Source organism: Lotus japonicus, chromosome 1 (assembly GCF_012489685.1).
Source record: "Lotus japonicus ecotype B-129 chromosome 1, LjGifu_v1.2".
In the NCBI taxonomy this organism is placed as follows: domain Eukaryota; kingdom Viridiplantae; phylum Streptophyta; class Magnoliopsida; order Fabales; family Fabaceae; genus Lotus; species Lotus japonicus.
Genome location: NC_080041.1, coordinates 72,905,934 through 72,932,255, shown reverse-complemented (window position 1 = coordinate 72,932,255; position 26,322 = coordinate 72,905,934). Strand labels below are relative to the sequence as shown.

Here is a 26,322-nt window from a genome sequence, read left to right as displayed (position 1 = left end):
TAATAGAGTTTAATGATTGTGCACTATCAGTGTAAAAGATTTTTACATAGACGTCCAATAACTAAATGTCACGTATTCAAATGCATTTATGATTTTTTATTTTAATTAAATTAAAATCATATTTTCTAATTTGACAATCTATCATTGAATGTCCGTGTAAAAGATGTTTACACGGACGGTGTATTACTGTTATATCCTTTGTAATATTGTTAAATAAAAATTTAAACACCTTTAATATTTTAAAAAAGTTAATTAAACACCTTATCTTAATGAAAAATCATGTTTTTCCTTCCATAATCGATTTTTCTTAAAGTTAGGGTAGTGTATAAATACAAAGAGCTGTGTTGGTTTTTCTTCTTGAGTTTTCTTCTCAATCTGTTTATCGATTGAGATATCTAAACAAGTATTATCTTATTATCAGTAAAATCTCTTTTGCAAAAAGGGTGGTGTATAATCAAAGAGGAGCAAGTTTGAGCATTTAGGAGGGGAATGTAACACCCCACTTTTCGTTATTATGTTATTTATTATTTTATCTTAATTATTATTATGCTATATGATATTTTGATAATTTATGCGATTTAATTAGATGATTATTTGATTATGTGATTTAATTAGATGATAAGGTCATCAAGTGATTTTATTAGATAATTAAGTTATTATGTGATATAGAGAAATAAGAGTTTTAGGTTTTAAGTGAGTAGTTGGGAGTGGGGCCCATTGTAAGATTATTTAAGGGTTATGAGAAAATTAAAAAGAGATAAATTAGAAAATTAGGATTAGAGAAGCAACAGAACAGAGAAACACGTGAAAGGTGAAGGAGAGGAGAAAAGGTGGAGAAAACCTAGAATTTGATATTGAAGAAGAAAATGGTCAAGGAGGCTTTGTACCAGTGTCATATAAGGTAAGGGTTTGAATTTACCTTGTATAATTGTAGAATAACAGAGATTGAGTTTAATATGAAGGACCCCCATCTTCTTTGAAAATTCAGAACTGAGAGACTGTGTTGAGTGTTAACATGTGGTGAGCAAAATTGATTTTGAGCGAAATTGAGGTTTTGGGGAAAATTGGGTTCTGTTCTGTTCTGCCCGCAGATACCCTAACCGTCTGTGTTGTAGAGAGCATAACTCTCTACAAAATTTCAAATTGAGTGAAACCAATTTTGTATGAAAGCTAACTCATAGGGCTATGTTGGGTAATATTTTCATAATTTTTCGATTGCTGGTTCAATACCAGAATCATTTGCAAGTTCATTCTGTTTCTGCCCGCAGACACCCTAGCAGCCTGTGTTGTAGAGAGCATAACTCTCTCTAAAGAATACCGAATTGAGTGAAATTAATTTTTTATGAAAGCTAACTCATAGGGTTATATTGGGTAATATTTTCATAATTTTTGGATTGCTGGTTCAATACCAGAATTATCTGCAAGTTAACTCTATTTCTGCTCGCAGACACCCTAACAGCATGTGCTGTAGAGAGCATAACTCTCTCTAAAGAATTTCAAATTGGGTGAAACCAATTTTATATGAAAGCTAACGTATAAGGCTATGTTTGGTAAAATTTTCATAATTTTTGGACTGCTCATTTAGTACCAGGATTATATGCAAGTTTGCTATGTTTCTGCTTATTTCTGGGATTGATTCTGAAACTGATTCTAGTAATTGATATGAAACATTTGATGATTTTGTGTTGCTATTTTGTCAGTGGAATAGTGAATGATTTGATAATTGTATTGAAGTGTTATTTTGTGCAATTTTGGTGTGATTTCCGTTATGGAATTTGGTGAGAAAATATGTTATATATTTGGGGCTGGAGTGGTCTCAAATTGCATGTTATAATTTATGAGTTTTTGCACGAAATACACTTCATTTAGTCAAGAGGCAACGTGTCGGTTTTCATCGGAAAACTGAGGTTTGTCCCAGAACTGGAGTGGTTCTGGAAGTCTGGAGTGGACTTCATTGGTGGTTAACTGTCTGGAGTGGACGCGGTGATACCGCTAAGGTTAACAATTGGTACCACATGCATACATTAGAGTCTCACACACTGAGTTTCATGTTTTCAGTGGTTTTATGTGTTTGGTGAATTGTTGGTGAATTGTTTTGATGTTGTGGTAAAGTCGAATTATTATTCTTCTTAAAGCTTATAATTTTCCGAAACATTAATAAGAATTGTGAAACTGTCTTGAGAGAAAATATTATAATCACTCAGATTTTAAAGAAAAGGTAAAGAGTTTATAGAGTAGAATCTGAATTGTTTACTTGCTCTTTGTTATCCTATATTTTATACAATGTAAGTTCTTACCATTCTGTTGGAATGATGTTCTATGCGACATCGCTCAGGTACTGGAGATAGAGATGTGGCTCATGAGGAGTAGCTTCGGAGAGTCTTAGTTTATGTTGTTATTATTATTATTATTATTATTATTATTATTATTATTATTATTATTATTATTATTATTATAAAATAAGTGTCTTGCTCTGTAATGTAACACTGGGTAGATATTTTACGTTACTTTTACACTTTTGTTGAGAGGATTTTATAACCTCTCCTTATGGAAGTTTTTGAATGATTTTCTAAATTATGGCGATGTCGTACTGTTGATGGCCGAAGTCCTTATGAAATTCAGTTCTGAGTATGATGAATTTTATTGGAATATCATGGAAGATAAACCTATTTAAATAAGTGATCTTAAGCATCTTGGGATTATCTGACTGGTTTAGAAATTTTATTGGCATACATAATTCTTTCTTTGAAAAGCATATGAACTTATAAATTTTCAAACACAATCAGTGTTAATTTTAATGAGTTTTCGTGAAGAAGTGTAATACTCCCTTGATATGTTTTTAAACTCTGATAAACGTTTTTAAATAAAACAATGGGAAAAAGGGGGTGTTACAGGGTAGAGCTGTCCATGAAACCCGGGCCCGCTCGAACCCGAAAAACCCGCTTGAAGCAAAAATGAAACGGGTGAATTTTAACGGGTAACCGGTTTAGCAGGTTGAAAATGTTCGGGTTCAGACGAGTTTCACGGTGGGAATCGGGTGTTTGAAAAACAAACAATCGGATTTCGATCCGACCGAGGCCATACATATACAAATAATAATTAAATACTAAGAGTTGGTTAATGGGAGCAGTAAAGGAGAAAATCTCATTGGTGGGGGGAGTGGATGAGGATAAAGTAAGGATTTCCGGAGAGAGAAAGAGAAGTGTTGATGATGAGAAAAAATGACTACAGAACTTCTGTCCACAAAGCTAATCACATGTCTCGAGACCTGCAACCTATACTTTCTTTTGACTTCAAACTACTTTAATTCATTGATACAATAAAAAATAAAAAAGATCTAATGTATGAATATTCTCCAATGTTCTTTCATACTCCAATACTCTGAGCGCTAGTTAGCTTCTTCCTCCTTCCCTGTCTTTTTATTTCCATTAACATTGAGCCCTCCCATACTTTAGAGCCAAAGACAGGTCAAACCAAATCATAGCCTTAAGCTTAAACGACAACCATCAAAACCCAAATCTTCATCACCTTTGCGGGCATAGAAGACAGGGAACAAAGAGCGTGTGCCTTTGTCTTCTCCGGCGGATCTGGTCGAAGTTCATGTTGTTGGAGAAGATGAAGCTTCACTTTACTGGGAAAGCACTTGCTTCGTGTTTGCTCACCTCTGCGACATCGCCACCTACCTCTGATCACTGACTTTTCTTTGTTTCTCACCCTTTCTCTTTTTTATTTGGTAAAACTTTTGGATTTGGAAGGTTCATGAGACCCGTAAGAACCCACCCGATGTAAACCTAACCCGTGCTATCCGTAACCCGTTAAATCCGAGATGTTGACCGGACAGTGGCGGTTTTGGTTCTGTGTGTATTTTCACCCGACAAACCCGATTTTTTTGGCCCGAATCCGACCGGAACCGACCGGTGGACACCCCAATTACAGGGACTCTCCCTGGCATGAAATCCAAATTCTAGACCATGATTCAAAGGCCAAAGCCCTCCCACGCCTTCGCGATACAAGCACGAATATGATTTACAAGGCCACCATACGGGTGAAGCGGATCATAGCCATTATGTTAAATATTTTAAATATTTAATAATTGTGATTCTTATTACATTTTATAAGATATTGAGTTACATTTTATAGTTAAATTTTAAATCTTATTAAACATTAATTTAATGTAGTAACAGAATTGACACCTATATTTAAAAACTATGTTTAACTTTTAAATATTATTAAATATTATTTTAATATAATAGATAAATATTTTGAACGTAATAATATAATAGAGAATTGACATCTATAATTTTTTATTATTTAATTGAACCTATATTTAAATTCATATATATAATTGTGGCCCATATTACGTTTTATTAGATATTAAATTATATTTTACAATCAACTTTAAATTCTTATCAAATATTAATTAAATATTATTATAGAATTGACATCTATATTTAAAAATTAATAAAAAATATAGTTAATGAACATCTATAGTTTTATAAGTTATAAACTAATTTCTCATTGATTATTCTAAATATTAAAATTTAATAAATATAAATGAAACTAATTAAATTTATTTTAATATTTTTAATTGTGGTTCTTTTAATATTTAATAGAAATTATTTATTTAATAACATAATTGACCTTCTAAAAATGATCCATTAGAAATTAATTATTTATTAAACATTATTATTTACTATAAATAATTATAAATATAGTCAATAATTTCTAATTTACTAAATACTATCAATTAGAAATGAATAATGATCAATTGAGAGTAAATGATCAATTTTTTTTTTTTTTTTTGAGAACAAAATGAATTTCATTAATAAATAAGAGGTCATGAGAACAATCCTCTCATGTAGATGAATCTAAAAAAAACATATACCAATACAAAGTCAGTTTTAACCCAAACATTTGTCGCTAAGGCCCAAGTGAAATTCTGGTTTTATAGAGCTCAGGTACAAGCCTCATCAAAACCTCCCTAAGAAAAACCCAATGGGAAAAACCCCAGGGAGGAAAAAGAGTACCCATACCAGAACCAAACCAGAAAAAACACTAAGAATGGAATTGGGCAAAACACATGCAAATTCACCCACTGTTCCAGAGTCTTTAAAGCAAACAAAAAATAACCAGTTGGACTTGACTTCAAGCCTATATGGGCAGCATCAAAATCCGGTCACTGAGAATGCCAAAAAAGCCATTGGATATTACATTAAGTGCTATGCTAAACCTGTACCAATATTCTGTCACCACCATAGCAGACCCAGGATAGCTACCCTTATGCACAAATGGAGTGATTAAGATAATGGAGAGGCCTTGTATTATTGGAACCCCGTTTGGCCAGGGCATCCGCTTCTGTGTTTGCTTCACGAAAATTATGTCTAATTTCCAAGCAGTTAACTAGTGGAATAAGCGCATCAATCTGGTTCAGCACTCCTGCCAATTTCCATGGTCTATTCCTTCTACTATTCACCCAGCCAACAACTATTGAGGAATCACTTTCAATAATGATATTCTGAATACAGTGTTGATGGCATAATGATAAGGCTTCGCAGATTGCCAGAGTTTCAGCTTCAAACGCAAATCCAACCCCGGTATTTTTGGAGAAGAATCCTTTGATTTCGTTCCGGGCATTTCTGAGTATTCCACCAATTCCGCACATACCAGGGCTTCCCCTCGCGGCACCATCCACATTCACCTTCCAGATTCCGGCATCCGGTGGGCACCACTGCGCATTCCTTGTCCTTTTTCCTTGCTGCGGGAGCCTAATGTTTGTAAAGTCTCTGGAGAACTGATCAAGATTGTATGCACACCGAGGATTCCATGCTTTGATCCACCAACCTATTCGAAGCAAATTCATCTCCCACATGTTCGCAAGGTTCACCTGTTTGTTATTAAAACAAATGTCATTCCGCTCCAGCCACACAGACCATATTAATGCATAAGGGATCACATTCCATAAAGTTTTATCAGAGGACTTTGGAAGAGAATCCCATTCCAGTAACAGATCATTTAAAGAATTGTGAATCACCCAAGAGAAGCCTTCACGCTTTGATGTATCCACCCACAGCATCCATATGAACTTACAATTTCCCACATTCAGTTTATGAATATTCTGTTTAGCTCTCCTGAATTTGTGCATTCTGTGGAAAAATGAATTATTTCTGTCGCCTTCTTTAATCCATTTGATCCTTGCTTTTTGCATCCACCTATTTTCCTCACTTCGGTATGCTTGCCACAAATTCTCCAAAGTCCTCCTCCTTTTGGCTGTCAGTGAATCTGAAGTCCCATCCTTTTCCAACTGGTCCATTACCTCTTGCAGCTCTTCTTCTAACAAATTAATTATGTCACATACTACATGAGCCTGCACCCCTTTCCATGATTTTATTTTATGTTTCAACTCCTTCAGTTTGTAATGCAAAGAGGCCCCTGACCAGCCAGCTACTGTTGTGGAGTTCCACCAAGATTCCACCAAGTTCCTGAAATCCTTTTCCATCATCCAGTTATTATAAAAACGAAAAGGTTTGGGGCCGAAATCCACATCCCCCATTGATAAGATAACCGCTCTATGGTCCGAGAAACCCCAGTTAGCAATCGATTGGTTGATCCCTGCCACCTCTTGCATCAAGTCTTCGCTTACTAACCAACGATCGATCCTGCTCCATACACCACCGTTCCTCGAGCTGAACCATGTGAATTCGCCATTTGATAAAGGGAGATCAATAAGGTTCAACCCCTCCACGAAGCTACATAAGTTACGGTCAATGTCATCTGCCCCTCCTCTTCTTTCTCTTTGGTTTAGGGTCCCATTAAAGTCGCCACCCAAGTATATAGCATATCCAAAAGAAATCAGCTCCTCATGTATTTTCTCAAGCAATTGTCTTCTGTCATTCTCATTATTAGGACAGTATATATTCCCCAACACTACAGGGAAAGGGAATGGTTCCACTCTTGCGACAATCAGAATGAAGTTGGGTTCTTTCTTTACCTCAACCACTGAAATTTTCGAAGGATCCCAGCAAGAAATTAGGCCTCCAGCAGAACCATTTGCCGGACTGAATTCCCCCTGTAGATTAAGAGCTTGGATCAACTTTAGACTTGTTCTGGATTTCTCCTCTCCTAGTTTCGTCTCCTGCAGAAAACAAACTTCAATTTTGGCTTTCTTAATAGCATCTCTCACTGATCTTCGTTTCTCAGCACTGCATAGTCCTCTGACATTCCAAGAAAGCCACTTGCGAACTCTTCCCATTATGCCCCAAGGTTCACAGGCCAATTCTCCTCTAATTCCTCAGCCAACCCTTTGATTGCTTCTGCGTCAGTGCCAGGATAGCGGAGCCCAGCAGATCTTCCTAGCATCCACGCTTTTGTTGCCCTTGTGAAATACCCTCATGTGCGCTCTCTTTCTGCAGTTGCTTGTAGACTTGCTATAACTGGATCAACACCCCCTGAGCCTTCACTGATTTCTCTGAGTATTGTAGCGCCCACTTCCGCCCTTGATTTTCTCCCTCTTTTTCTTCCTTCTTTTGTTCTCCGATCTTGGTCGCAACTCACTGACACAATTGCTTTCAGCTTTTTTCTTCTTCCCACTCCTTTCGTTGCCAAGTTCGTTTATTGGGAAAGGGACGAGAAAAACTCCCTATCCCAATCGCTATCCTCCCGCTCGCTATCCTCTTGGGAGTCAGCTACACTGGTCTCTTGAATCTGGTCAACGGGTGATGAGAGTTCTAGAATCACTTCTTCACTCTGTTTGTTTGAGTTAATACTTGGATTCCCACAAAGGAGTGCGTGAGTTGAATTGGAAGAAAGCAGCCTAGCCCATTTCTCAGAAAAAAGCCCATTAACGAGTAGGTCCCGGCCCATGATGGGAAAGCTGCATCCAAATAGCATCATATTCCAGCTTTCGGTGTGAATATCAACTTTGAACAACTTGTCTTTTGAAGACTCTGCCCTTCCCTTAACTATTAAGTTTAAACCTTCAAACTCATTAACTTCCTGGGCCCACTGAATTGATTTGCCCCAAATGGTCGTCCCCACTAGGTTCCTTGCATCCCCTAAATTAAGTCCACCCGTGCGCCCCAAATCATTAGGATTGTATAATTCCAATGCTCTGCTGGCGGCGTTGTCGGTCCCAATGTCCTCTAGCGTCTCTTCCCATGCTTCCTGGCTTGCTCCGGCCATCACCGCCTCGCCACATTCTTCTGACTCCGCAACTAAGGAATATTCCGGTGACCAAACTTTCTTCCATCCTGACCCATGCCCTGATTCAACGCCATCTACTTCAACCCAAATTTCCATCTCTCTTCCATCCACACATATTGGAATGCTGACATTCTCAAGCAATGGATTGTCTGCATTAATCAGAATTCTTGCAAATTCATATCCCTCACATCCCACGCCTTCATCCATGCGAACCAGAGTTCCCAAGCTTTTTACAAGCTTGGAAAAGAAATCGACTGACCATAAGCCAATCGGTGCCTTCCATAATTGAACCCATGTTAGAAAACTCTTGGGGCAAGCCCACGATTCTGCATTCCTTACTTGCTCAATCCCGTTTTCCTTTCTTCCAACCTAGTCCTGAATGAATTTATTACAGTCTTCTTCCGATTGAAACTCAAGGATCCTTTCGAGCGCTCCGAAAGGTTTGATCACCACTTCCCCCCATTCATGCATCCCCAGCTGCGTCTGCATTTATGTTTCTGAATCAACACTCATCAGGCTTACAATTGCCAGCTTAGATAGATTGGAATTCCTTGTTACTTGCGCTTGGTTCCAATTGATACCCTGCTCCTTCTATTCTGGAGGTTTCCGCTTGACCCTCCACTCCTTGCGTATGGATGGTTTTCTAGTATTTAGCACTTCCTGACCATTGTCTTCTTTTCTTTTCCAAACCAGCTTAATGATGTTGTGGTGACTTCTAGCTCCTCCTTTCATCTCACTTCTTTCCCTTCTTTGCAGCAGTGGGAATTTCGCTGGTTGCACTGTCAGGAACACATTGTGTAGCCTTCGCCTATGCCAACCCTCCATGGCTCGAAATCCCTCAGACCTTGCCTTGAAATGAATGAATCCGAATCTAAACCTTCTCCCTTTTTTCTTTGCTCTAGGCAGAAAGACACTCTCCACCTGTCCATATTTCTCAAAAATCCTTCTCAGTACTTTGTATGTTACTCTGTCATTAAGCCCATCGACGAACAACGTGACACCCTCCCTTCGTTCCAGCTTCCTGAAACTTCTTCTTCCTCCCTTGTTTCTCCCATGAATCTGAGAAACCCTAGCAGAGCCAGTAGGGCCTGCCATTCCCAATATATTCTTACTAAATGATAAATTCTAATTAAATGATCAATTATAAAAGGTCAATAATTTATTCAAATGATACATTATTTCTAATTGGTCATTTTTTAAAGGTCAATTTTTTTTTGTTAGAATAGATAAGTTTTATTAGAGAAAAAAAAGGTTCTTGAGTTTCCCAAGTAAGCTAAACAAGAAAAGGAAAGTACATCACATAAAACGGAAACAGTAGATGACAAATAAGAAGCTAGGCCTAGAAACCAATTTGGAGACAAGCCCAATTGATTTGATCCTAAGAAACAGGAAACTGGAGACAAGAGCAATCTAAAAGGTCAATTATTTACTATACTATATTTACTATGAATAATTTATTTCTATTATTTTTTATTTTAATAATATTTACTATTAAATTATTTATCATTTAAGAAAGGTTTAATTATGTTCTTCATCTATATTTATTAAATTAGAATATTTAAATATGATTTACTATAAACATTATTATTTAGAAATGATATTATATTTATTAAAATTTAATAAATAAACCTTATTATTTACTATATTTATGAAATATTACATTTTAAAAATCATTTAAGGAAACATAATTGAACTTTCTTATTATTATCAAATAAAAAACACCTTTTATATTTTAAGAATATCAATTAAACACATAGCCTTAATGCAAAACGGTATGTTCCCTTCCATATGAGAGACAAATTTTTTTTGAAAGCCATGTGAGAGATGCTAAAGTGTGTGTATATATATCGGAATCTCAAACACACTCTCTAACTATAAACATCGGTGATAGTGCATGTCTTGTAGCTAAAAATTGACGTCCTTATCACACGAGTTTACTATAGTGGTCAATCGGAAGAGTTTAGAAACACTCATTCTACACTTGTGAGTTGTGATGACATCGTTTGAGATGGAGGGCCTCATAACTTATGATGAGGATGGGAGTGTTAGGTTGCTTCTCGGGTACCAGTTTGATCCTGATGATGAGGTTCTTGTGGATTTCTACTTGAAGAGAAGGCCATTTGCTCAACCTCTTCCTGTTCAAATAATCCTAGAATATGACGTGTTTCAGAGTGAGCCTTGGAGGCTACTTGGAGGTTGGTGAAACAACTTTTTAAAATTTTGTCTTTTATTCACTATTCTAGATCCATTTAATTTTTCATGGACCTTGTGTTGTTTCCAAGTAGTATTTGAACCACGATGGTGTATTGAATTTAATTTGGGTTTACCTATCTTCGTAGATGGGAAAATTTTCAATGAACAAAAATGCTTCTTCTACAATACCATGGGTCGTGACCTTGAAAGCCTTGACATGAGATTCGCAGGGAGTGGTCGATGGGGGATGGTGGAGAAAGGAAAAGATATTTCTATCCCTCGAAACAACTGCGTGATTGGAAAAAGGAACACCTTGATTTTCTGGGAGGTGCAAGGAGCTTTTTCTAGGAGGACCAAATGGGTGATGCATGAGTTCCGCCTTGCGTTAGTAGCTAACCCATCTAAGGTAAAGAAAGAATAGAACAATGACCCTTTTAAATTTTGAATAGGATAAGAGTAATGCCTTTTGAACCCTCATGATAGTCGCTTGTTGGAACAAGAATCATTGTCAAAGTTGTTTCTTCTTGTTTTATTCATCACCAATATTATCTGACCAACGAACATTGTAACTCAAACGCAGATGTCGAACTGGGCTGTGTATCGTATATTTATGAACAAAGAAGAAGAAACAGTGAAGAATGCAAGAGGTTCGAATGGGAAGAGTTCCAACATTGGCGAATATGCTACGAGTGATGAGGTCATTGATTTCAATGAGGAAAGTGGTAAAAGAGGAGCAAGTTTGAGCATGTAGGAGGAGACTCTCCCTAGAATGAAACCTAAATTCTAGACCATGATTCAATAGCCTAAGCCCTCCCACGCCTTCGCGATACAAGCACAAATATGATTTACAAGGCCACCATACGGGTGAAGCGGATCATAGCCATTATGTTAAATCTTTTAAATATTTAATAATTGTGATTCTTATTACATTTTATCAGATATTGGGTTTCGTTTTATAGTTAAATGTTAAATCTTATTAAACATTAATTTAATGTAATAAGAGAATTGACACCTATATTTAAAAACTATGTTTTATAGTTAACATTTAAATATTATTAAATATTATTTTAATATAATAGAAATTTTTTTTGAACGTAATAATATAATAGAGTATTGACATCTATACTTTTTTATTATTTAATTGAACCTATATTTAAATACATATATATATAATTGTGGCCCGTATTACGTTTTATTAGATATTAAATTATATTTTACATTCAACTTTAAATTCTTATCAAATATTAATTTATATTATTAGAGAATTGACTTCTATATTTAAAAGTTAATAAAAAATATAGTTCATGTACATCTATAGTTTTATATGTTATTAATTAATTTATAATTTATTATTTTAAATATTAGAATATAATAAATATAAATGAAATTAATTAAATTTATTTTAATATTTTATAATTGTAGTTTCTTTTAATATTTAATAGAAATTATTTATTAAATAACATAATTAACCTTCTGAAAATGATCCAATAGAAATTAATTATTTATTAAACATTATTATTTACTATAAATAATTATAAATATAGTCAATAATTTATAATTTACTAAATATTATCAATTAGAAATGAATAATGATCAATTGAGAGTAAATGATGAATTATAAAAGGTCAATAATTTATTCAAATGATACTTTATTTCTAATTGATCATTTTTTAAAGGTCAATTTTTTTTTTTAGGATACATAAGTTTTATTAGAGAAAAAAAGGTTCTTGAGTTTCTTAAGTAAGCTAAACAACAAAAGGAAAGTACATCACATAAAACGGAAACAGTAGATGACAAATGAGAAGCTAGTCCTAGATACCAATTTGGAGAGAAACCCAATTGATTTGATCCTAAGAAACTGGAAACTGGAGACAAGAGACAAGAGCAATCTAAAAGGTCAATTATTTACTATGAATAATTTATTTCTATTATTTGTGATTTTAATTATATTTACTATTAAATTATTTATCATTTAAGAAAGGTTTAATTATGTTCTTCATCTATATTTAATTTATTAAATTAGAATATTTAAAAATGATTTACTATAAAAATTATTATTTAGAAATGATATTATATTTATTAAAATTTAATAAATAAAACTTATTATTTAATATATTTATGAAATATTACATTTTAAAAATCATTTAAGGAAACATAATTGAACTTTCTTATTATTATCAAATAAAAAACACCTTTTATATTTTAAGAATATCAATTAAACACATAGCCTTAATGCAAAACGGTATGTTCCCTTCCATATGAGAGACAAATTTTTTTTGAAAGCCATGTGAGAGATGCTAAAGTGTGTGTATATATATCGGAATCTCAAACACACTCTCTAACTATAAGCATCGGTGATAGTGCATGTCTTGTAGCTAAAAATTGACGTCCTTATCACACGAGTTTACTATAGTGGTCCATCGAAAGAGTTTCAAAAAACTCATTCTACACTTGTGAGTTGTGATGACATCGTTTGAGATGGAGGGCCTCATAACTTATGATGAGGATGGGAGTGTTAGGTTCCTGCCCGGCTACCAGTTTGATCCTGATGATGAGGTTCTTGTGGATTTCTACTTGAAGAGGAGGGCATTTTCTCAACCTCTTCCTGTTCAAATAATCCCAGAATATGACGTGTTTCAGAGTGAGCCTTGGAGGCTACCTGGAGGTTGGTGAAACAACTTTTTAAAATTTTGTCTTTTATTCACTCTTCTAGATCCGTTTAATTTTTCATGGACCTTGTGTTGTTTCCAAGTAGTATTTGAACCACGATGGTGTATTGAATTTAATTTGGGTTTACCTATCTTCGTAGATGGGAAAAATTTTAATGAACGAAAATGCTTCTTCTACAATACCATGGGTCGTGACCTTGAAAGCCTTGACATGAGATTCGCAGGGAGTGGTCGATGGAGGATTGTGGAGAAAGGAAAAGATATTTCTATCTGTAACACCCCGATTTCGGTGGCGTCACTTTAGTAACCGAAAGTAAACTTAATGCGGAAAAACGTGAATATATTTTTTTTTGATAATAACTAAGACAAGACTGAAATAGATAAAACCCAAAAGCGAAAAGCAACAGAACTAATGTACAATATATAATACAGCCCCCGCTGTAAGTAACAACCTCGTCACGAGTAACCTCCAGTGACGGAAAGAAAAGTGTAGCGCCCGTAGGCAATATATACAAACCAAATGAAAAGGGTGAAGTGTCCGCAACACCATCCCTCAAAACTGAGAATGAGCTGGCCCATCGGCCTGAAACAAGATCTCCTATGTCCAACCAACTCTCTGTGATTCCCGTAAAGAAACCACACAAAAAGCTATAGGTGGGAAACTACCCTGTTCCCAAAGAAAACAAATGATGTTCAGAGCTAAGACTCTACTCCTACACTAATCCCATCTCGAGGAGCTCACACCAGCACTAAAACCTACATGCTAGCATGATCGTCGTCCGAATTTGAAATCCAGAACGACCTAGTCTATGTACACCATCCGTCCTCCTCTCGCAACCGCGATACGCTCCATTCCCGCATCTCAACCCTAGTTCCTCCCGAAGGATGAACCATCATGAATCAGCCCGCCGAAGACATCTGACAAAGGGCGTTTGTTCGCCAAAGCACACACAGAAGACGCGAGGGTCAACTCCAAAGAATTATATAAATAATACCACCAATAGATACCGATAAAAGATTAGCCACTTAGGCTTATAACTAGGGATTACATCCTAGGGTTGTATATTTCACAATGAATGTAAACAACAATAAATCACAGTTAACATGCCTCAAGTAGAATTAACAAGTATCAAACACACTCAACAACTAAGTCAGTATGCATGTTGCATGAAATGATATGCAGGTTAACCCAGTCAACCAATATGCAATCCGGAACGGATGGACATCAAACGGATCAATCCTAGCACCAGCAACGGTGGGACCATTCTGCCCGCGTGCCTCTTACACCAAACATAGGTATGGACATCAAACGAGTCAATCCTAGCACCAGCAACGGTGGGACCATTCTGCTCGCGTGCCTCTGGGATGGACATCAACCGGATCAATCCTAGCACCAGCAACGGTGGGACCATTCTGCCCGCGCGTCTCTTACACCAAACCAAGGTAGCCAGATCAGCCATAACCCGTAGGTCTGCCATTTCGGTCTGCTACTAAGAGTCACCTAGCAGTGCTCTTAAGCGGAAATCCTGGTCTTATAACCAATTTTGGAATCCGCCGTGGTCCGGTATCTCGCCGTGTTTAAACCACTTAATGAGTGCATGCAATGCAGTGATTAGCCAAACAACGTCTCCGACCTCACTCGACACGTCGCCACGTGTTCTAGCTAGATTAATGTCTCTAAAAGCTTACCCTAAGGTAAAGTCGATTCTGCGACAAAAGACACTTCTTCACATCAACAGGGTACTCATGATGATTTCCAAATCATCCGACTCATCTCAATCCGATGGTCACAACTGCTCAACGAGCACAGAGTATCACACTCTCGGAAACTAACGGTTTCCCGGACTTATCCCCAGGATAGCCCAACAACACATAGCTGCTCCAACAGCACAAGAGTATCCCGCATTCACAAGGTCTCACGCCTCAGTGAAGCTTCATGCTGTTCACGAGGTCTCACGCCTCAGTGAAGATCCATGCTTTCCACAAGGTCTCACGCCTCAGTGGAGTATCACGCATTCACAAGGTCTCACGCCTCAGTGAAGCTTCTCGGCTCATCCCTTGGATGGCTAAACAAACTGCTCAACGAGCGAAGGAGTATCAACATACTCAGAACTTACCAATCTCCTCAACACTTGGATCCGACGACACTTCTCGTTTTCCAAAACTAAGATTTGCATCCAAAGCTTCCTTTCGAGTTTATTATCCTTATTTGAAGATTTAGAGGTTGTTTAATGTCTTATGAGTTTTCTTTTCAAAATAATATCCTTTTAGTCTTATCGCAAATCCTATCAGTTCTCGGGATCTCCTAATCCCGAAATGACTCCAGAGAATGTCTCGATCCATAAACATCATAACAAGGCCCGAATCTCATTCGTCCTATCAAACTTTCTCAAAACTCTCAAAATAAAATCGGCATGACCTGCCCGCTATTCTCACTATTCAGAATCTCAGATCTCATTGCATAAGTATAAATAACTCAGCACAATCAATCAACATGTCATATATCAACATATTAAGCAATAACCACATAGCACTTAGCATATAAGGCATGCATCACACATCCTAAATTACCCAATTAGCACTTAGCATGTAATTCACTCATCAAAACATTCAGTAGATGCATCATCTACATTGTCAGCCGAAGCCTCAGAAAACATTTTTCAATCACACACAATCCAGTGCATAAACAGTAAACAATGTCGAAAACATCGACCCTAAGCATTAACTAGAGATTCAGTGAGAAGCCCTCACCTGTAGATTCTCCAGGGTTATCTCCTAAAGCTCCTTCACAATCAAAGCCTTGCTCAGCTGGAAATTCCTCAAAATCACCTTTAGAGCAAAACCACAGAAATACTATCAGAATCTATCGGAAACTAAGCTATCAATACATCACTAAGGTTACACGAAGTAGTACATACTCCGAGGTACGATAATCTAGCGCGAAAGGACAAGTTTTCGAAAAAGGAATTTTCCTCCTCTTCCCCTATAGGGCTCGGCCACTTATCACAATTAGGAGACTCGATTTTTCTTCGATCAAACTTGGTTCCAATGCTATCATTAGCCGTAACTAAGGGTATTCTGAACTCGGAAAAATTATCGGATCAAAAACTGTCGCAGGGGTATTTTGGTCATGATTTTTAACTTAGAATTTCAAAACTGAAATCCCAAAAACCAAATTTGACAGGGACGTTACTAACGACGTTTATGACCACTAATCCTACTAGCACTAAGCTAAGGCGATAGTTTTCAGCCTAAAGGTTGAAGCTTTACTCCAAAAACTCCAAAAATGGGTATTTTAGGCTAAAATTGATTCCGGCGGAATTCCGGCGACATAACGGAAAATCTAATCCGGCAGAAGTGATCTTGGGCATATAAGGAAGAGGTTTAGAATCAGAAATGAAAGATTCAGGATAGTTTTGCAAAAACCCATAAACTATCAGCTCAGAAAAGCCTACAGAAAAGCTATGGAAAAAGCGATCAGAGGTAAGGATTAGCGACTATACCTCGAAACCTTGAAGTAGCAACTATTGGATCAACGATCAAGCAAGAGATGAACAAAATTCTTCTTCCTTCTTCCTTGTTCTTGGCCGCGGGTTTGAGGAGAGAAAATGGAGGAAAATTTGTGTTTTTCTTCCTTTCTTGGCTATATATAGAAGATGGAAATTCGCGGGAAAATGAAAGTTTCGCGAATCTGATTTTTCCGGCGTCATTCTCCGTGAATTAATAGATATGTTTTGGCAAAAGAATTCCAAAGCTATAAAGAGGTCCCCTTGTATTTTTGGCAACTAATGCATAGTCGGTGTAAAACTATTTTACCCGATAAGTTGCTTTTTGCATCGAATGTCGGAATAGAAAACTTCCTTCTGAAGAAAGATTGAAATCATCAAGAGAAATGGGTGTACGCGTGTAGAATATTCATTTGAAGCTCTGAATAGAAAAATTCTTCATTGTCGAGAAATTCTAGGGTTTTGAAATACCAGGGTTTCAGTTTCGGCAAACTTCCGATGATTGGAATCGGACGTTCGTAGATCCTAGAGTTTCGCCTCGAAACGATTGTAATATATGGAAAAAGAGAAGTTCTAACATTTCTCTGAAGATTTTTGGAATTAACTTCCATCGTGCCTAAAAGTGAAAATTAGCTATATACTAGGGTTTCTGACCTAGGTTTAAGCGTAAAACGATCGTGCTATAACTCTTATCGATCATGATGCAATCCTTAGACTTTTCCTGAACTTTCTCCTTCATAAATTTATTTCATTAAATAAACTTTTGTTCAGGTTTCCCTTCACATTACATCAACCCTTGTAAGATTAAGTTTTGATCTAGTAGTACAACTCTATGTTTTGATGATTACAAGTTAACCTTTTGATATGAACAATTGTGGTACTCTAACGTGTTTTTCTGAGTGTGCTATTTACAGGCTCTGACCTCAACTCAATCTCACACAAATCAGAAGCACTGTGTATAAAGGGTAACCCAAGCAACGCTTTCGCATTCACCATGTTCAGTATGAACAGTGGAAAAGCTTCAGAAGTTCTGAAGCTATACAAACTCTGATGTGGACTCAGTCGCTAGAAGCTCTGAAGATCCAGAAGTTCTGATAACCAAGAAACACTGAAGGTTCAGATGTTCTGATGGTGTAGAAGACTCTGAAGATCCAGAAGCTGAATAGTGGAAACTCTGAAGTCCAGAAGCAAGAAACTCTGAAGGCCATGTTCTTCCCTCTGAGTTCAGAATCAGAAGATACAATGGTCAGAGGATCTGTGCTTTCCCTCTGACTCTGATCAACCGGCTTCACAAGTTCCAATATGAAGTATTCCCATGATCAGAAGTCTCCTAGGTTAAAAGGTCAAGTCGCTATCCAAGTACAAAAGCAAGTGTACCTTCCTGACGACCTACCTAACGTTCTCAACCACAGCAGAAGCTGGATTTTCCAGAACTGCCCTCCAACGGTAGCATTTCCCATGCAACGCTCAACCCTAATCCTTGGAGTATATATAGAGGCTGAAGATTGAAAGAAGCGGCGAAGAAACTAAGTAGAAGCAATACACACGCGCAAGACATATTCAAAATATTCTAAGCTTTCTTTCATCTGAAATTCATTGTGTTTACTATTAGCTTTTTAGAAGCAAATCTCTTGTAAACATTTCTTTGATAAACAGTTTGTTTAGTTCCTTTAGGAGATCAAGGTTGATCGGATCCTAGAGAAGACTAAGAGAGTGAATCTTAGTGTGAGCTAAGTCAGTGTAATTGTTAGTCACTTGTAGGTTTCAAGTGCAGTTGTAACTCTTACCTGATTAGTGGATTGCCTTCATTCTAAGAAGGAAGAAATCACCTTAACGGGTGGACTGGAGTAGCTTGAGTGATTTATCAAGTGAACCAGGATAAAATCCTTGTGTGCTTTTCTATCTCTTATCCTTAGCACTTAAGTTCTCGAAAGATTTGCCAAAATCTTTAAGGTGGAAGTTTTGTACTGAAAACGTTATTCAAACCCCCCTTTCTACCGTTTTTCATACCTTCAATTGGTATCAGAGCGCAAGTTCTGATTACCACACCTAACAGTGTTCAGTGATCCGGGCCGGTGTGAAAAACAATGGCTGCCACCACCAGTGAAACTCAAAGAGATGGTTACAATGCAAAGCCTCCTATGTTCGACGGTCAAAGGTTCGAATATTGGAAAGATAGACTGGAAAGTTTCTTTCTGGGTTTCGATGCAGATCTCTGGGATATTATTGTGGATGGCTACGAGCGTCCAATTGATGCAGATGGCAAGAAGATCCCAAGGTCAGAGATGACTGCAGATCAAAAGAAGCTGTACTCACAACATCACAAAGCAAGAGCAATTCTTCTAAGTGCTATTTCCTATGAAGAGTACCAGAAGATTACAGATCGTGAGTTTGCTAAAGGCATTTTTGAATCTCTGAAGATGTCTCATGAAGGAAACAAGAAAGTCAAAGAATCAAAGGCATTGTCTTTGATCCAAAAGTATGAATCCTTCATCATGGAGCCAAATGAGTCCATTGAAGAAATGTTCTCCAGATTTCAATTGCTTGTAGCTGGCATACGACCTCTCAACAAGAGCTACACAACAAAAGATCATGTCATAAGGGTCATCAGGTGTCTTCCTGAAAGTTGGATGCCTTTGGTGACTTCAATAGAGCTCACGAGAGACGTTGAGAATATGAGTTTAGAAGAACTCATCAGCATTTTGAAATGCCATGAGCTGAAGCGCTCAGAGATGCAAGATCTGAGGAAAAAGTCCATAGCCTTGAAATCCAAATCTGAAAAGGCTAAGGTTGAGAAGTCAAAGGCTCTTCAAGCTGAAGAAGAAGAATCTGAAGAAGCATCAGAAGATTCTGATGAAGATGAGCTGACTCTGATCTCCAAGAGACTCAACCGCATCTGGAAGCACAGGCAAAGCAAGTTCAAAGGCTCTGGAAAGGCAAAAGGAAAGTATGAGTCCTCAGGCCAGAAGAAGTATTCAATCAAGGAAGTCACATGTTTTGAGTGCAAAGAATCTGGGCACTACAAAAGTGATTGTCCAAAGTTGAAGTAAGACAAGAAGCCAAAGAAACACTTCAAGACCAAGAAGAGTCTGATGGTGACATTCGATGAATCAGAGTCAGAGGATGTTGACTCTGATGGTGAAGTCCAAGGACTCATGGCCATTGTCAAAGACAAAGGATCAGAGTCAAAGGAAGCTGTTGACTCTGACTCAGAATCAGAAGGAGATCCTAACTCAGACGATGAAAATGAGGTATTTGCTTCTTTCTCTACCTCTGAACTGAAACATGCTTTGTCTGATATCATGGATAAGTATAACTCTTTATTGTCTAAGCATAAAAAGTTGAAAAAGAACTTATCTGCTGTCTCCAAGACTCCTTCAGAACATGAGAAAATTATTTCAGATTTGAAAAATGAAAATCATGCTTTGGTAAATTCTAACTCTGTGCTTAAGAACCAGATTGCTAAGTTAGAAGAAATTGTTGCCTGTGATGCCTCTGATTGTAGGAATGAATCTAAGTATGAAAAGTCTTTTCAAAGATTCCTAGCTAAAAGCGTGGATAGAAGCTTAATGGCTTCAATGATCTATGGCGTAAGTAGAAATGGAATGCATGACATTGGCTATTCTAAACCAATTAGAAATGAGCCTTCTGTGTCTAAAGCTAAATCCTTGTATGAATGCTTTGTTCCCTCTGGTACCATATTGCCTGATCCTGTACCTGCTAAAGTTGCTAAAAACCCTCTTAAAAAGGGATCTTTCTCTATGACTAAATATCATGCAAATATTCCGTTAAAATATTATGTTGAGACACCCAAGGTGATCAGAACCTCTGGGGTAACTAACAAAAGAGGACCCAGAAAGTGGGTACCTAAGGACAAGATTATCTATGTTGCAGATATCCTTGATAGCTCCACTGAAACACCAATCATGGTATCTGGACAGTGGATGCTCGCGTCACATGACGGGAGAAAAGCGTATGTTCCGAGAGCTGAAACTTAAGCCTGGAGGCGAAGTTGGCTTCGGAGGAAATGAAAAGGGTAAAATTGTTGGTACTGGTACTATTTGTGTAGATAGTAGTCCATGCATTGATAATGTTTTATTGGTAGACGGCTTAACACATAACTTATTGTCTATAAGTCAATTAGCTGACAAGGGTTATGATGTTATATTCAATCAAAAGTCATGCCGGGCTGTAAGTCAGATCGATGGCTCTGTTCTGTTTAACAGCAAGAGGAAGAACAACATTTATAAGATCAGATTATCTGAGTTGGAGGCTCAGAATGTGAAGTGCCTTCTGTCTGTTGATGAAGAGCAGTGGGTATGGCATAGACGGTTAGGGCATGCCAGTATGAGAAAGATTTCTCAGCTGAGCAAGCTAAATCTTGTCAGGGGCTTACCCAATCTGAAGTTCGCTTCAGACGCTCTTTGTGAAGCATGTCAGAAAGGCAAATTCACAAAAGTCCCTTTCAAGGCAAAGAATGTTGTCTCAACCTCAAGGCCGTTAGAACTTCTGCATATCGACCTGTTTGGACCAGTGAAAACTGAGTCTATAGGTGGCAAGAGATATGGGATGGTTATCGTTGATGACTATAGCCGCTGGACATGGGTAAAGTTTCTAACCCGCAAGGATGAGTCTCATGCTGTGTTCTCTACCTTCATTGCTCAAGTGCAAAACGAGAAGGCTTGTAGGATTGTGCGTGTCAGAAGTGACCATGGTGGAGAGTTTGAGAATGACAAGTTTGAGAGTCTGTTTGATTCCTATGGAATTGCACATGATTTCTCTTGTCCCAGAACTCCTCAACAAAATGGTGTTGTTGAGAGGAAGAACAGAACTCTTCAGGAGATGGCTAGAACCATGCTCCAAGAAACTGGCATGGCTAAGCATTTTTGGGCAGAGGCAGTAAATACAGCATGTTACATTCAGAACAGAATCTCTGTGAGACCAATTCTGAATAAGACTCCTTATGAATTGTGGAAGAACATAAAACCCAACATTTCTTATTTTCATCCTTTTGGCTGTGTTTGTTATGTTCTCAATACTAAGGATAGATTGCATAAATTTGATGCTAAGTCTTCTAAGTGTCTATTACTTGGTTATTCTGATAGATCTAAAGGTTTTAGATTTTATAATACTGATGCTAAGACTATTGAAGAATCTATTCATGTTAGATTTGATGATAAGCTTGACTCTGACCAGTCAAAGCTAGTTGAAAAGTTTGCAGATTTAAGCATTAATGTTTCTGACAAAGGCAAAGCTCCAGAGGAAGTTGAGCCAGAGGAAGATGAACCAGAGGAAGAAGCTGGTCCCTCTAACTCACAAACTCTGAAGAAGAGCAGAATCACTGCAGCTCACCCTAAGGAATTGATTCTGGGCAACAAAGATAAACCAGTCAGAACCAGATCTGCCTTCAGACCCTCTGAAGAGACCCTGCTGAGTCTGAAAGGATTGGTGTCCTTAATTGAACCCAAGTCAATAGATGAAGCTCTTCAGGACAAGGATTGGATTCTGGCCATGGAAGAAGAATTGAATCAATTTTCCAAGAACGATGTTTGGAGCTTAGTGAAGAAGCCTGAGAATGTCCATGTTATTGGAACGAAATGGGTATTCAGAAACAAGCTAAATGAGAAAGGAGATGTAGTCAGAAACAAGGCAAGGCTAGTTGCTCAAGGCTACAGCCAGCAGGAAGGAATAGACTACACTGAAACATTTGCTCCGGTAGCAAGACTGGAGGCAATCAGACTGTTGATCTCCTTCTCAGTAAATCACAACATAGTTCTACATCAGATGGACGTAAAGAGTGCCTTCCTAAATGGTTATATCTCAGAGGAAGTCTATGTTCATCAACCCCCAGGTTTTGAAGATGAAAAGAAACCAGACCATGTGTTCAAATTGAAGAAATCACTCTACGGTCTGAAGCAAGCTCCCAGAGCATGGTATGAGAGACTTAGCTCATTCCTTCTGGAGAATGAGTTTGTAAGGGGTAAAGTAGATACAACTCTTTTTTGCAAGACTTATAAAGATGATATCTTAATTGTGCAAATTTATGTTGATGATATTATATTTGGTTCTGCTAATCAATCTCTATGCAAAGAATTTTCTGAGATGATGCAGGCTGAATTTGAGATGAGTATGATGGGAGAATTAAAGTACTTTCTGGGAATACAAGTTGATCAAACACCAGAAGGAACATATATCCATCAGAGCAAGTACACTAAAGAACTTCTGAAGAAGTTCAATATGCTGGAATCTACAGTGGCCAAGACTCCAATGCATCCTACATGCATTTTGGAGAAAGAAGATAAAAGTGGCAAAGTATGTCAGAAGCTCTGTCGTGGAATGATAGGTTCACTTCTATACTTAACTGCATCTAGGCCAGACATATTATTTAGTGTTCACTTATGTGCTCGTTTCCAATCAGATCCAAGGGAAACCCACTTAACTGCTGTTAAGAGGATCCTAAGGTATCTGAAAGGCACCACTAACCTTGGCTTGATGTATAAGAAAACATCAGAGTATAAGCTTTCAGGTTATTGTGATGCTGATTATGCTGGAGATAGAACAGAGAGAAAAAGTACTTCTGGAAATTGTCAATTTCTGGGAAGCAATCTAGTCTCATGGGCAAGCAAGAGGCAATCAACCATTGCACTATCAACTGCAGAGGCAGAATATATCTCAGCAGCAATATGCAGCACTCAGATGCTCTGGATGAAACATCAGCTGGAGGACTATCAGATCCTTGAGAGCAATATCCCAATCTATTGTGATAACACTGCTGCAATCTCATTGAGTAAGAATCCTATCTTGCATTCAAGGGCAAAGCACATTGAGGTAAAGTATCACTTCATTAGAGATTATGTGCAGAAGGGCGTACTTCTTCTGAAGTTTGTTGATACTGACCATCAATGGGCAGATATCTTTACAAAGCCCTTAGCAGAGGATAGATTTAAGTTTATTCTGAAAAATCTAAACATGGACTTTTGTCCAGAGTGAAGATGGATCAGAACCTCTGACTATGATACTTCTTGATCAGAAGATGTCTAGTCCAGAAGGTAACTCAATCAGAGTGTGTGTGCCCACTAGTACTGACTCTGAAGCTGAGACAACAACACGTGTGTCAGAATTTCTGATGCATAATTCCTTGTGCCCGTGTGACAGTCTGTTATGATTGCGTGTAGATATGCTTATCTCCTGTGTGTGATTGTGTATTTTACTGTTACTATCTATCTTTAATTTTCAACCGTTGATCTTAAAGTGCTTTTTGAATCAACAACGGTTATTTGATAAAACCCACTATACACACACGTTCTCGTTCACTTCCGGTTTTCACTCTCGCACTCTCTGCTTTTCAAAACCGCCTCTTTCTTGATTTCTCTCTCGATCTCTCTTCATCCTTCAAACTTCATCTTCTACCTCAAACCTTCAACCTCTTCAAAATGGTGAGACAAACCAGAAGATCTACTGCAGATGCACCTCAGTTCCCTCACATGGTAGTTGGTTTGGCAACGGGTCAAAGGGGCTCTGAGAACCCGGCACAAGAACAAGTTCAAGCTCAAGAGCAGATTGTTCCAATTGCAGAACGGGGCTGTGCCGTTCACTGCGTATTTGCTCCTGAGGAACTCCAAGTCCTAGCAGAATGGAGATTCGACCTCGACAACCTGGCTGCAAATGGGTTTGATCTTCGTCCTGAAGTCCAAGCTCAAGGTTGGGGAAATTATTTCAACCGACTTCGAGGACCGGTGTATGAGAAACTGGTAAAGGAATTCTGGAAGCACGCAGACTGCGATGATACTCAAGTGGTCTCTCACATTCTTGGCAGGAAGATCATCATCACTGAGAAGTCATTCGTGAATCTGCTAGGAGCAGAAACTGCTTATGGGTATCGGTTCCAACTGACGGAATCCAAGCTGAAACCCAGCACCAAAGACAAAGTCAACAAGGCCCTGTACACCACCTTCAAACCGGGCAAGACGAGTTACAAGGTGATGGATCTTAATCCCAAACTCAGGATCTGGCACAAGATCCTGCTCAACTGCATAAACCAGAGACCGAAGGGCAGTTCTCCAGACTACATCAACTTCAACCAGAAGGCGATGTTGTTCTTCATCCAAGATCAAGAGAAGATCTGCCTTCCCTACTTCCTGTTCTCTTACTTGAAGGAATGCATCCGGAAGTCTCGCACCACCGCCTCCATCAAGTCTGCAATCAAATATATCCCTTTTGGGAGGCTGCTCTCGGACTTTCTCATTGAAAGCAACTTGGTGCAAGATTTGATCAATGCTGGTTGCACAGAGGATTTGAGCACAATTGTCAGTGATGTCTTCACTGCCAACTCTCTGAAGAAGATGGGCTTAATCCAGAAGAAGATTGCTCCTGCTCATGAAGACACATCTTCTGAGATCAGAGGAAGAAGAATGCCTCTGAATGACTACCCTCTGTGGACTCAAGCGGACAATCCTGACGCCATCAGATGCTATGTTGAAGACCTCAGGGCTCAAGGATTCGAGATTGACCTTGATGATTTCGTCAGCAGACTTCCGCCAGCTCCAGAGTTTCCTTCTCCTCCCAAGAAGAAAGCTCAGAGGAAGATGGTTCTGGAAGAATCCTCTGAAGAATCTGATGTCCCTCTGGTCAAGAAGACAAAGAGAAAGCCTGATGATGGTGATGATGATGATAGTGAGGATGGTCCTCCCCAGAAGAAGAAGAAGAAAGTCAGAATCGTGGTGAAGCCTACTCGGGTGGAACCAGCTGCTGCAGTGGTCAGAAGGACTGAACCTCCTGCCAGAGTGACTCGATCATCAGCACATTCAAGTAAGCCTGCACTTGCTTCTGATGATGATTTGAATTTATTTGATGCACTTCCTATTTCTGCCTTGCTTCAACACTCCTCAAATCCCCTCACTCCTATTCCTGAATCCCAACCAGCCGCACAAACCACCTCTCCACCACATTCCCCACGATCCTCCTTCTTTCAACCTTCTCCTACCGAAGCACCTCTCTGGAATTTGCTTCAGAGTCAACCCTCTAGGTCAGAAGAACCAACATCTCTCATTACCATTCCATACGACCCATTATCTTCTGAACCAATCATCCATGAACAACCCGAGCCCAACCAAACAGAACCACAACCCAGAACGTCTGATCACTCTGCTCCCAGAGCATCAGCACGTCCTGCTGCCAGAACCACGGATACAGACTCTTCAACAGCCTTCACACCTGTATCCTTCCCAATCAATGTTATTGACTCTCCTCCCTCCAATACCTCTGAATCAATTAGAAAATTCATGGAGGTTAGAAAAGAAAAGGTATCTGCCTTGGAAGAATATTACCTTACCTGTCCAAGCCCTAGGAGATATCCTGGCCCTAGACCTGAACGTCTAGTTGACCCAGATGAACCTATCTTGGCCAATCCTATCCAAGAGGCAGACCCCTTAGTTCAACAAGCTCACCCTGTACCTGACCAACAAGAGCCCATTCAACCAGACCCTGAACCCGAACAATCAGTGTCTAACCAATCCTCGGTTAGATCACCTCACCCTCTGGTTGAAAACTTCAGACCCTCACCTTGGAACCTCTGAACCCAATGCTCCCATGATTAACATTGGTTCTCCACAAGGTGCCTCTGAAGCCCATAGCAGCAATCACCCAGCCTCTCCTGAACCCAACCTCTCCATAATTCCCTATACTCACCTTCAACCCATCTCTCTCTGAGTGCATCAATATTTTCTATCATGAAGCCTCTTTGAGGCTCCGCAATG

At 38.4% G+C, this 26,322-nt stretch overlaps 2 protein-coding genes across 2 annotated transcripts; one reads left to right on the top strand and one right to left on the bottom strand.

Moving 5' to 3' along the window:
• Positions 1–8,790: 8,790 nt before the first annotated feature.
• LOC130745206 (eukaryotic translation initiation factor 3 subunit G-like) lies at positions 8,791–9,294 on the bottom strand. The gene has a single exon (XM_057597365.1). It carries the CDS (start codon positions 9,292–9,294, stop codon positions 8,791–8,793), a length of 504 nt encoding a protein of 167 aa, XP_057453348.1.
• Positions 9,295–10,207: 913 nt separating this feature from the next.
• LOC130745199 (NAC domain-containing protein 83-like) lies at positions 10,208–11,143 on the top strand. Its single transcript, XM_057597353.1, has 3 exons — positions 10,208–10,394; positions 10,539–10,798; positions 10,973–11,143. Exons 1-3 carry the CDS (start codon positions 10,208–10,210, stop codon positions 11,141–11,143), a joined length of 618 nt encoding a protein of 205 aa, XP_057453336.1.
• The last annotated feature ends 15,179 nt before the right edge of the window (positions 11,144–26,322 follow it).

What these genes read in the sequence shown, in the direction of transcription:
- LOC130745206 (XM_057597365.1), bottom strand. Translation starts at nt 9,294, where the DNA reads ATGGCAGGCCCTACTGGCTCTGCTAGGGTTTCTCAGATTCATGGGAGA.
- LOC130745199 (XM_057597353.1), top strand. Translation starts at nt 10,208, where the DNA reads ATGGAGGGCCTCATAACTTATGATGAGGATGGGAGTGTTAGGTTGCTT. An exon ending in GCCTTGGAGGCTACTTGGAG is followed by an intron (nt 10,395 to 10,538) that starts GTTGGTGAAACA and finishes CTATCTTCGTAG; the next exon opens with ATGGGAAAATTTTCAATGAA. An exon ending in TAGTAGCTAACCCATCTAAG is followed by an intron (nt 10,799 to 10,972) that starts GTAAAGAAAGAA and finishes ACTCAAACGCAG; the next exon opens with ATGTCGAACTGGGCTGTGTA.